This window comes from Mauremys mutica, chromosome 12 (assembly GCF_020497125.1).
Source record: "Mauremys mutica isolate MM-2020 ecotype Southern chromosome 12, ASM2049712v1, whole genome shotgun sequence".
Taxonomy (NCBI): Eukaryota; Metazoa; Chordata; order Testudines; family Geoemydidae; genus Mauremys; species Mauremys mutica.
In genome coordinates this window covers 67,964,981-67,977,175 of record NC_059083.1, presented here as the reverse complement: position 1 = coordinate 67,977,175, position 12,195 = coordinate 67,964,981, and the positions used below count along the sequence as shown (strand labels likewise).

The 12,195-nt window shown below is 55.1% G+C and overlaps 1 protein-coding gene across 5 annotated transcripts in view; it reads left to right on the top strand.

Moving 5' to 3' along the window:
- ITGB4 (integrin subunit beta 4) overlaps positions 1–12,195 on the top strand; it is a 55,639-nt gene that overhangs the window by 37,823 nt on the left and 5,621 nt on the right. For 3 of the 5 annotated variants that reach the window (XM_044982366.1, XM_044982365.1, XM_044982367.1), the window contains exons 28-36: positions 1,222–1,382; positions 2,475–2,655; positions 4,452–4,589; positions 6,081–6,263; positions 6,464–6,595; positions 8,885–9,055; positions 9,557–9,730; positions 11,287–11,436; positions 11,716–11,904. In XM_044982366.1, the coding sequence (XP_044838301.1) occupies positions 1,222–1,382; positions 2,475–2,655; positions 4,452–4,589; positions 6,081–6,263; positions 6,464–6,595; positions 8,885–9,055; positions 9,557–9,730; positions 11,287–11,436; positions 11,716–11,904 (1,479 nt within the window). Of the gene's footprint in view, positions 1–1,221; positions 1,383–2,474; positions 2,656–4,451; positions 4,590–6,080; positions 6,264–6,463; positions 6,596–7,773; positions 7,996–8,884; positions 9,056–9,556; positions 9,731–11,286; positions 11,437–11,715; positions 11,905–12,195 lie in introns of all 5 variants that reach the window. The other 2 variants (XM_044982369.1, XM_044982368.1) reach the window with 2 other exon arrangements.

Genomic DNA, 12,195 nt, shown 5'->3' with positions numbered 1-12,195 from the left:
GTCCATGATTTTTATTGTCTAGCAGAGTAATGAATTTAAGCTCATCTTTTGAAAGTGTTGTGCAGGTTTCCTTTGAGGATGAGGACTGAGAGGCCAGCTATAGAGTGGTGGCTTGTGGTGAAAAGTGTTCACCCATGAGTGACGGGCTGTTTTTGCCTTTTATCATTTTCCTGTGAGAGTTCATTCGAGAGCGGAGTGATTGTCTCATTTCACCCACATTGTTGTTGTTGTTGGGCATTTAGTGCACTGGATGAGGTGCACCATCCAGTTGTGAGAGGCACGTGTAGGACCCCGGGACCTTGAAAGGTGCGTTGTGGGGTTGTTGGTTGTTCTAGCCGTGGAGATATGTCTGCAAGTTTTGCATGTTGTACTGGTGTATTTAATGATATAGTTTTGGTTCCCCCTAGTTGTAGACATGTGCATAGACGGTATCTCAGTCGCAGAAACTGGGAGGAGATGGATCATGTGAACTGCAAATCGAAGTGGAATTGGTTTCCTTTCCCTGTGGATCTGGGTGCAGGTAGCAGTGTGTTTTGGGGGAGTCGATAAACCACTAGTACTGTCTGCACCGTTAATGTTTTAGTCCCATGGGGCTCTGTGGGGTTTAGATACCTGTGCAACCACATGTGGAGTGACCCTTTCCGCATGAGCTAGGCTATATGGGTTGTCTGACAGGCCCTATCAGAGAGCTGTGTATTCTCCTCACTTGTTGGGTAGATACCTAATAATTGCTTTATCACTATGTACTTGACACTGTCCTAGCGGCTTCATGGAACTGTGATCCTAAGGAGAAACTGTTATTGAAGCATCATAAAATGCACAATAGAAAAGCCCAAATGCTTCCAGAAAGCCAAGCCAAGCAGCCATCGTAGTCATGGATTCATTTCTGGGGCACAAGCCCCGCGTGCATCACAGAAGAGGCAGTGTGGCTCGTTGGCTAGTTTCGGGGACAGGATGCCTGGGTTCTATTCCTGACTCTTGCTGCGACGTGCTGTGTGACCGTGTCACATTGCCTCTGTATGCCTCAGTTTCCCTTCTCTGCAGAGTGAAGAGGACACTGATTGATTGGCTCCTCAGGGTTGGCTTGAGAGCTAATGTAGTAATGGCCGTAAAGCCCGGAGAGAGCTGGAGAAGTGGCGATGTGGGTTATCCCATTCTTGCTCTGTCCTGCTGAGGGATGGTCACTGATGCACTCATGGCATTTCACTCTCCCCACTGCAGAGGTTGTGGACGGCATACAGATCCCAATTGGCCTGGGCCAGTTCCCTCAGTCTCCCAGAGGCAAGCTGGGTGCGCCGCTCAATCCGAACGCCCAAGCTCTAAGCTCCAGGAAAATCCGCTTCAACTGGTTACCACCGCCTGGCAAACCCACAGGGTACAAGGTAAGGGCTAAACAGGTTCCTGGGGTGGGCATGGCCAGCCCACCATCCTGGGGCGTCATGGCCACTCCAGTCCAACGATCGTGCATCCTGCACTGGGGGAGGGGAGAGAAGGTGCTGGCAGGTGGGAGGGCATCGTGGGTTTGATGGATGGGAGCAGGATGTCCTGGGCGGATCCTCTCTGACCATATCAAATCTTATTCAAGTCTAGTAAGGGAAAGTCAGCAAGGGGCTTACCTCTCATATGGAGCCTGTCTGTCTGTCTGGTGTGGGAATGGGTGGGGCTGGGGGGCCTTGGAGCTTGTGGAAGGGAAAGGACGTGTAGCTGGGGGGAGCCAGGCACAGTGCCAGTCTTCCCTCCTCGCCTTTGTCAAGGAACTCGACCCTTAGCTCCTGTGTGTCCTGCTACTCCAACCCTCCCCACCCCCCTCCAGTGCAGCCACTGCACCTCATTCCTTCCCTGACGCATGTCCCAGCTCGGATAGCCCACAGTCCTTAGCCCCAGCACAGGGACCTCGACCTGCAGCACCTGCTCTTGCCGCCTCTCTTCCCTGAGCAGCAGCGGCTGATCGTGCCAGAGCCCCTTCTAAGTTTCCTGGTGCGGAGCCCTCTGGGGACTCAGATGTATTTCCCTTAGATGTGAAGTTGCATTTCTCCAGCGGGGAAAGGCCGCTGTGTTCTCACTGGGTGTTGCTAGGAGCATGCGGGATTAGCAGGCAGAGCTTCCTGCCAGGGAAACTGGGGCAAACTCCATCACTGAGTACAGAAAGAACTAGCCAAGGCAAAGCTCCAGAAAATGTACTGGAGGGAACAATCCCGCGCTGGGAGGGGTCTGGACTAGATAGTCACTGTTGAATGTAGGGGGAAACTCCCCCCTCTGCAGACTGTGCACCATTTATTCTCTCAAAATAGGGCTTCATTGGTGCATGGGTCTTCTCTGACCATTGCATCCTGCTGTGCATAACACACTCTACCCCAGGCAGCGGGTTGCATGAAATTTCCACTTGGTTTATAATCACTCTTGGCGGCTGGGAGGAGGAACTGAAGGAGAACAGGGGAGGGGAGAAGTACTTATGGTTTTCCCTTTGATGGCAGGTGAAGTACTGGATCCAAGGGGACCCTGAGTCGGAGGCCAGGCTGATCAATTCCACGGTGCCGTCAGCAGAGCTGAATAACCTATACCCCTACTGCGACTATGAGATGCAGGTCTGCGCCTACAGCAACATGGGCGAGGGGCCCTACTCGGATATCACCCACTGCCGCACCTTGGAGGATGGTGAGCTGTTCCCACAGGCTCGCGTGGCGTTTGTGGGGATTAGATCCTAGTGACCAGCTGATGTGGCCAGAGGACACCAAACCCTGTCCCACGTATTGAAGGCTGATGCCTCATTGGAAATGTCTGCAGGACAACCTGGTCTTTTAAAAGGCACAATCTGGTGGTCTGCACCCAGGCCTGGGAGCCAGGAGCGTTTGAGTTTCTGCTACCAGCTCTGAAACAGGTGTCATCCGTGGCTTTGGCCCAGTCACTGAACCTCTCCCGCCCTGTGTCGTCAGCCGGGACATCTCAGGGTATGTCTACACTGCACCTGGGAGTGAGCATCCCAGCCCAGGGCCACAGACGCGTGCTAATGTAAAAACAGCTCCTCCCTTCCCCCCCGACTTGAGAGCCCAAACTGCAACGTCTACATCAAGCTTTTTAGCACACTCGCCTGAGTCTGTGGACCTGGGCTAGGAGACTTGCTCCCTGGTGCAGTGTAGACGTACCCTTAAAGGCCTCCTTTCTTTAACTGCCGAGCACCCTCTATACCGAGTGATTAAACTCAAGCCCCGTGTGGCCAGGTGTTTTATCCCATTCTCATCACTGGGGGTAATGGGGATATTCCCTGCTGTTCCCACAGGGTTGTTGTGGGGTTGAACTGGGGTTAATGAAGATGAAACATGTTGTGTGAGTGTGTTACAAAGGACTGTAGGTCCAAGAGCTGCTCAGATCCTCATAAATGGAAGAGTATTTGCTTCTCCGGGTACCAATCTGAACATCTTACTTCATCTTGTACTGCCCCGGTCAGTAGCCGGGATGGCTGTTTTATTAAATCTTGCCAGGAAAACAACAAAAAAGCAGAAGGCCCCAAACAAATGGAAACCTGAAATATTGATCACAGGATTCCTATTGCCAAATGATAGCCAGACGGCTTATGAAGCTGTGAATGGAGCTAGAGGAATAAGGGATTTTTCGGTTCACTAGCAATTCTGAAAAATCAAAAGAACAGAATAAAATAAAATAAAATTGGGGGTTAACCAAAACATTTTCTTTGACCCCAAATGTAACATCTCACTTGGGCTTCAATCATTTTTAAACATTTCTGATTTCTTTTTTAAATAAAAATGACAGAAAATTTTGAAACAAGAAGTCATTTGGAAATGAAAAATGGAAACGTTTCATATTTCAAGTATCGAGACGAAAGGTTTAGGATTTGTTTTACCAAAACAATTACACAAAATCGACATGAATTCATAAAATGTTTCATTGCATTTTTTGCCAAAAAAAAGGTTTTGCTCGAAAAATTTCACCCAGCTCCTAGTTGTGAACACATCTACCACCACTAGTTCCCACTTCATATAAATCCTCTTTGTTAATGTGCTTCTGAACGCTGTGCACTGCACCTCCATGAGTGGCGGTGGAATAGACCCAAATGGCACGTTTTGTGTCCTCCTATCTCTGGTTTGTGGCTGGCAAGACTTTTCCTTCTACCAAGATACCTTTCAGGGGGCCCACCAGAAGGAACCAAATTGCTGGAGGAGGGGAGAAGACAGCCCATCATGGACATAGGCAGCAATAGGCATACTGGAAGGGTCTAGATACCTTAGGCTCTGTGATGCGTTTTCCAGCACCTTCCAGAGCAACTGGTGTAAAATAAGCATGTGGTGGTGCCGCAGTCAGTCGGGAGATCTCCCTGGATCGAGCCAGTTGAGCCACACTTCCCTTGGTCATGTCCCATCACTCTCACCCAGAGATATCCAGCCCTCCCCGCATGCTTGTTTCCAACCCTGCCTCTTTGCTCTCGTTCCTGTTAGTTCCCAGCGAACCTGGGCGTCTGGCTTTCAACGTCGTCTCTTCCACTGTGACGCAGCTGAGTTGGGCTGAGCCTGCTGAGACCAACGGGGAGATCACGGCCTATGAAGTCAGCTACGGACTTGTCAATGAGGACAACGGTAAGAGAGGGCTCCCCCTTCCTGAATGGTCCTGTAGAGGTGTCTCCATTGGACTGAGACGCTAGGACCTTGGCAGAAACAGCCAGTACCTGTCCTCAGTCATTTGCTGCTCCTACCCCGGAGCCATGTACTGGGGTTGGGAGCAGCCCACGTTACGATGAGTGAGAGCGCGCAGGCTGTTGGGGAGATGGGTGGTGGTGGGATACCAGAGCCCAGGACAGAAGTTCAGTATTAAGGACATGGTCCTGTGAGGTCCTGAGCACCCTCGGCTCCTGTTGACCTCATCTGACTTCAGTGGGCGTTGGGGACGCTTCTCACCTTGAACAGTCTAGGGATGATGCCCTGGGAAACCCGCTGCTGGAGGCCCATTTCCCTGTTCGCTTTGGGAGCTTCCCAGAAGTGGAGTTACACCCTGGAAAACAGACACTCAGGGTGGCTAACTGCATGACCGGTAACACCATCCGCCTCTGTCCTGGCACCTGCGGCCCAAGTCTCATTGAGACCCTTGGCCTTGGGGGGCTCCATGGAGCTCGCCAGACAGGATCTGGGGGGCACAGTCCGGGACTGTCGAGAGGAGGACAGAGGTGCAGTGCTGCAGTGCAGAGGCCGTCTGGGGGCAAAGCACAGTGATGAAAGCAGAAGTGAACTCTGTGAAGCAGGGTTGCGCTGAGGTCTCCCGCTGCCATTCCTAGACGTGGGCCCAAGCCACAAGGTTCAGAAGAACAGCCACAATTGTGGAGGGTTCTGTTGGTTTGACCCATTGATACAGGCCAGCTATGAAGTTCAGGCCTGGATCTCGACTCTGTTTGGGGGAGTTTGGATCCAGGGACTTGCTTCTGGCCCATCTCTAGTCATTATTAGAACGCAATGGCAGGTGAAACCCGCGCTGTTTGTATTGCTCTTAGGAAACAGCGAGGAGACTCCTGCAGGTTGGCACGGACGGGCTCTAGCTCTGCTCTGAGTCCCTCTGCTGGCAGGGCTAGGGACTACGGGGGGCTGATGCTCCGTGTGCTACTGTGTGAGCTGGATCCGAACTCAGGATCTGATGGGTCCTTCACTCCCCAGGCCAAGTGAGACTCTCCCGTCTGTCTGTAGCGCCCCCTGTGGACGTGTTGGGAGCAGTGTCAGTGGGAGACGAGGGGGAGCTGGAGGCAAGGATGGTCAGCACGACAGCTTGGAAGATGGAGGGGAAAAGAGCAGGGAGTGCCACAGTGCCATGAGCACGCCAGCTAGGCAGCTGGCCGAGTGACTGAGCTGCATGCGCAGGACAGGCACTGCAGCTGCAGCGACCACAAAGAAACGAGCGGGTGTGCAGAGGCCGGGGTGGGGCGGGGGGTGTCGCTGGGCCTTTGCGCCGTTTTCCCTTTCAAACGAGAGGGCAAAGCCGCCTAGCCCAATACAATGGAAGGAGAGAAGAAATGAAGAGAATAGTGTGTGCGGGGAGAGAGAGAGAGAGATGACCTTGCTGGATGGGTGTTTGCTTCCTTGCAGTTCCCTTTGGGCCCATGAAGAAAGTCCTGGTTGAGGAGCCGAAGAAGCGCATGGTTCTGATTGAAAACCTGCGGGAGTCGCAGCCGTACCGCTACACGGTGAAGGCCAAGAATGGAGCCGGCTGGGGGCCTGAGCGAGAAGCGACGATCAACCTCGCCACCCAGCCCAGGCGCCCAATGTCCAGTGAGTGCGTCTACTGGCCTGGGGCCGCGTGGGGAGCGGGGCTTGACAACTCTCTCCCCCTCCCTCTCCCCGTTTTAACTTGTCTGTGTCCATGCTAACATGCCTGTCCCTATGGCATCTGGGTGGGTGGTTTCCCTCTGGCATGGGAGGGCCCCACACAAGCAGCGTGTTTAACGGCGCTCTCTGCCTGCCCCTCGCAGTTCCCATCATCCCCGACATCCCGATCATCGATGCTGAGGGCGGCGAAGACTACGACAGCTACTTGATGTACAGCGCGGACGTGATGCGCTCCCCGTCCGGCAGCAAGCGCCCCAGCGTCTCCGACGACTCCGGTACGTGCGCTGTGTTTTGCAAAGAGCGTTTTGTTGATTTCTCTTGACAGCTTTGAACACTGAGCCTCCCCCAGGAGAAGGAGACTCGAGAAAGCAGACCAGCAGAGAACCTCCCTTCCGAACAAGGGAGTGATTTACTAGCCACAGTATCAGCACAGATGGTTTTGTTCCTCATTCTGCTGCGAAGGCAGAGAGAAGTCCCAGCTCTGGGAGGACCATGCAGAGGCTGAGCTGCCACCTTGCTTCTGTGCTGCTGCTCTGAAGGGCAATGGAGGCACAGTTGGGTAGGAACTTGGGCCTCTGCCCGTTGCCATGAGATTAGGGTACAGCGCACAGTCCTGACCTCCTCGCTCCTGGGGATGTTTCTTAGTTCAGCCGTTAGGCCAACGAGAGGGACCTCACTGGGTGGTGGAGCAGACATTTCAGCTAATAGCAGCTTAAGACCCAGAAGAACCCTACTGGCCCATGGTATTTGGTTCTCTCCCATTGTGCTCTGGGGGTGTGCCACTGGTTATGTCAGGGCTGCTAAGGTGAACATGGCAGAGTCTCAACTCGGAATAGCTATTTCAAATGGGAAGAATGAAAGCGACTTGTAATGTGGAGCCAGGGCAACTGATGTTGCTGGGGCAACCTTACAGGAGACCTAGGCTGGAGCAGGTTCGACAGTGGCTGGAATGAGGCGTCCCCTGCCCTGTGCTCTCGCGCTCTCTCTCTCTCTGTTTGTTTCTCTCTGCTTTGGGAAGTGATGCGTCCTTGCAGAGAGTAGAGTGTACGTGTAAGGACAGCCCCACGGTGGCCAGCGTTGTGTGCACCTGTGAGCTTCATGGAGTGAGGAGGCCGCTCCTGAGCATGGGAAGACAGTTCTATCCAGCAGTGCCTGTGATGGGGACAGGTGTGCAGTGGGATCGCCAGCCCTGTTCTCAATCCTGATGGAAATGGAGTTGGAGCTCTGGTCTCCCCAGGGCTGGTTGAACCCCCAGTGTCCTGTTCCCTCCATTCTCCAGCTCTGTCCCGTGATCTCTGCACAGCAGTAGCCCATCAGCGGGTTTGTCACAGGAGGCAGATGCAGCTGCTCCTGGAGGCTGACCCCAGTGTGCTGCAGGTGGCCGGACGGTGGCAGGTTCCCCACCTTGCCCCTGCAGGCCATGCCAATGTGAGTACTTACATTGTTCCAAAAGGCTCCAGGTGGAAATATGTGCAGCTGCTGGGGGAGGACTTGGACCTTCGCCGCATCACCTGGAGGCTCCCAGCCGAAATGATCCCCCGCCTCTCTAGCAGCAGCTGCTTCTCCTCGGACACCGAGGGTCTCCTCCCCGAGGATGGCTCCCACTCTGAGCAGTTGGACAGCGACACAGCCGGCGGCAGCCTGACGAGGAGCGCGACGCCCCGGCCCCAACCAGGTGAAGGCCGGCTTCTTCTGCAGTGAATGTCGTGTCTCGTCCTTCTCCGAGCCAAGAGCGTGGAACTGGGCCCTGCCCCCTAACACTCCCTCTGTACCCACATTGGTGTTGGCATGAGGCACTGGTCACATGTAGTAGAGTCTGCTTGCAAAGTGTTGTCATGGTCTGTCTGCTCAGGAGAGTGCCAAGGTAACGCCCACCTCGGGCCTGGACTGGGAACCTGCTAGGAGCTCGCTTCTGCAATAGGCTCGGACCCTTAGGGAAGGAGCAGATCAAAACCATGTGAAGCCTGTAAGAACAGCCGTCTCCAAGGGGCCACTCCTCATCTTAAGTAACTGCTCTGAAGTAACCCACCCAGGTTTCCAGTGCAAACCTGCAGGACTATTATTCCAAGAGCAGCCTCTAGGAGGCACCTGATTTCTGCTGCCCCTTTGGGTGGTCACTTAAGAGGGGGTTCATAAAGACCGTTAATGGCGGGGTTTGCTTTTCAGGTCTGGCTGAGATGGGCTCCAATGTGAAATCTCTGGGAGCCGCCTCCTTCAGTTGGCATTTCTTCTTCTTTTCGTTAAGACAAAATATAAACACCTGCTGGGATCAAGAGATCTGACCGTTAGGACCCGTGAGGTTGGACCTTAGCAGCCCCCCGACAAGCTGAGCTCTGGAGTTACCTTGGGCACTGCGGGTCGGTCGGGGAGTGTGCAGGGGGTGCAGGTTCCTGTTTGTTTCCCCTGCCGCTGGCTGTGCGGTTGTCACTTGTCTGAAGAGCCGGAGTTGTGTTCTCAAACAGCTGGAGAACAGGACAAAGCCGGTGCAGGAGGCATGGAGCCGTGGTATGGTCCCAATGCCTGGACTGCAATTGCTGAGACTGACTGAATTCAATCTTTCTCAGAGCATCTGCCGAATGGCCGGATGGATTTCACCTTCCCCGGCAGTGGGGGCACCCTGAACAGGACCTTGAATGCCACCTATAACCAGCTGGCCTCACATGTGCACCAGGAGAGGAGGCTGATGGGCAGCTCGTCTCTGACCAGAGATTACAGCACAATGACCTCAGGATATGGTGAGTGTCAGGGGATTGGGGCCCTCCCCTCTGCTCCGCCATAGCAGGGACCTGTCTTCCTACCCTCCACCCCTTACTGCGATCTTGGGTCACACCAGCTCCCTGTACCTCTGCCTCCCAGAGCTCCCTCTCTCCACACTGAGAGGGCTGCCTCTGTGCATTCCCCCAGGGCTCTCTGGGAAAAGGGGGGCTGCCTCCATGGGCCCCTGCAAAGCATCCTGGGAAAGGGGGGACTGCCTCCATGGGCCCCCGCAAAGCCTCCTGGGAAGGTCGGGGGCTGCCTCCATGCCTCTTACTCTATCTCCATGGTTACTTTGCAGCTCGAATTGTTTGAGAGTTGGTCTGGCTCTGGGGACGGGGCTGGAGAAGCCCTTTTCATGCTCTCCCTTCAGGCAGCCCTCTCTGTACCGGGGCCCCAGCACACGGGCTGCTCTGGCTTCAGATGCTTTCAGTGGTCTCTCTCTCTCTCTCTCTCTCTCTCTGTTTTCCACTGTCCTGTAGCCCAGCCAGGGAGGATTCTCCCTTCCATACATGAAGATCCTGGCAGGATGGCCCTGCTGCCCCAAGATGTAGGTGTCAGGAGCAGGGCAAAGGTGAAGGGTTCCTACGCCAGCAATGGCTTTCGGGATTCTATAATCATGACTGATGGGTCCACTGGGATTGCCAAGTATATAGGTACAGCCCACGGCAAAGCCTTGTCCAGTGTCTTCGTGGGTGTCTCCCCACAGTCATGCATCCCATAACCAGCCCATCCACCCGTGAGCTGGCTGCTCCTCTCCTCCACCGGCTTTGTGTGTGTGCTGATCCGTGCCCCCGACCCTGGCTGCGCCTTCACCACGCCACCTTTCCATTTGCAGGGTTCATTGACCTCGTTCAAGCCATGTGAGCTGATTAACCCACCCCGCGCTCTAACGACCTCATCGACTTGCCGTCCGCGTCCTGCCCTCTTCGCTCCTAACAAGCCGATCGTTTTCTGTCTCTCTCCACAGGCCTTGGGGGAGAATGTGTGGCCAATGCAAAACGTCCCTCCGAAACACGCTAGGCAGCTGAGTCATAGAGCGCCTGGCATTGAGGTGCTGGAGAATCTGTGCAACATTGCATCCATTTGCTGCCATGAAGGCAGTGGTTAAGGGCTACCCCTTAACTCTTCCCGCCTTTTGGTTCTGGAGGTGGTATTTGTAGAGAGAGCAGGGTGGCCTAATGAACTGAGCATCGGGCTGGGAGCCAGGAGCTCCAGGGTCTAATTCCTAGTCCCCCTTTGACTCACATGAACCTCTGCCTCAGTTTCCCCATCTGTAAAGCAGGGATAGCAATACTCACCTCCCTAACAGCTTGAATCAGTTACAGGGACACATGACTGCAAAGCTCTTTGAAGATGATGGGGGAGGATTGCAAAGGCATAAAGGGCTGGTAGGTACCTGAGCCCCACTGAAAGCCCATGGGAGTTGGGTGCTTAACTCCCGTTGACAGTCTCCCCCTTGATGAGTGGCTGCCGGCACGGAGAGCCGGGGGAGGATAGGTCAGAGAGAAGCTGGCGGGGGAATGGGCAGCTAGGTAGGTGAGTGTGTGGAAGATAGGAGTGGCCCGTGAGTTAACAGTGTGGATGTGCGAGTGGGTAGGGGCAGCACCTCTGTGCCTGTCTCTCCAATGGGGGTCTCTGATCCCATCCCCAGCTTGCATGCAGCAAGGCTCAGGGCTGTTACATGGCTGCTCTGACTCCCCTTCCCCCTCTCCCTGCACAGGCCTGGGTGCACACACCCTAGGGTGCATTCCCTCTTCCCCCAGAAGGCCAGGAGTCCCACTCACTCCCAAGATGTCCTCAAAGCACCAAGCCGCCTGGACATGGTGCTTCATGGGGGGTGAGTTTGGCCAAGCGTGGCCCCGCCTGCTGGGGAGCTAAGGGGCTGTCAGGGAAAACGTCTCAATGTTCTCAGCAATCCCTTCGCTCCCCTGGCTGGAGTCAGAGTGTTGCTTCTCCAAGTCCAGAGACTGCAGGGTGCCGTTGTCAGAACCCATTTGTACACCGCTTGACCCATCCTGGCTGCTCAGCTCAGCCCCCAAAGCCCCTCCGGGTAGGTTCTCGGCAGATCCGGCCCGGGGTTGCGGAGAGGACGTTTTGCCACATTCTCCCTGGACTGTAAGGACCATCACACGCTGGGGTGTGTCTGTTTCTTTTCCCCTCTGCCTCTTGCCTTTGAATCCAAGGTTGTGACTTTCCCTCTTTGCATCAGATTCCAGAATGGCCCTGGGCATCCCCGACACTCCCACCCGCCTGGTGTTCTCTGCGCTGGGGCCCACCTCCCTGAAAGTCAGCTGGCAGGAGCCGCAGTGCGAGAAAGAGGTGCAAGGATACAGCGTCCAGTACCAGCTCCTCAGTGGAGGTCAGTGAGCCCTGTTCGGCTGACGGCTCAGCCCCGGGCGTGGAACGAGACTTCGTGGTACAGCATGAGACTGGGGGAGCTAGAGCGGGACCCGGGTTCCACTGAAGCCAATGGGAGTTTTGCCACTGATTTGAGCAGAGCCAAGATTTTGGGTGGGGGTCTATTCCCAGCTCTGCCACAGACTTCTTGGGTAGCCCCCCGTGCTCTGTACTGCGGCTGCAGCCCTGCCGGTTGTGACTGTTAGGTGGCACCTGTCTCTCTCCTTCCTCCCCTTTCCAGGAGACGTGTATAGACTGAGCATCCCCAACCCCACTCACAACTCAGTGGTGGTGGACAACCTGCTGCCAAACCACTCCTACATATTCAAGGTGAAGGCCCAAAGCGAGGAGGGCTGGGGCCCCGAGAGAGAGGGCGTCATCACCATTGAGTCCCAGGTGGATCCGCAGAGCCCGCTGAGTCCTGTACCAGGTGAGAGGGCACGGCGCTGGCTTCACTCCATTCCCGTCTCCCTGTGGCTGGGCAATGAGCCGCGGGACCCCGGTGCGGTGGGTTCACACGCTGCTCCGCTGCCTGGGGTTATGGAGGCCGGCCTCAGGGTGCGCTAGGGGTCTGGGGCATGGTGGCAGCACCCCCATGTCGAAGTTTAAGCTTCCAGTTGTTGCTCCTTCAGTCCCCCTTTAAAATGAACACCCCCCCTCTCTCCTTGATTGCTGCTCCCCAATGTGCCAGCTTCAGTTCACTATGCAAACAGCTGAGACT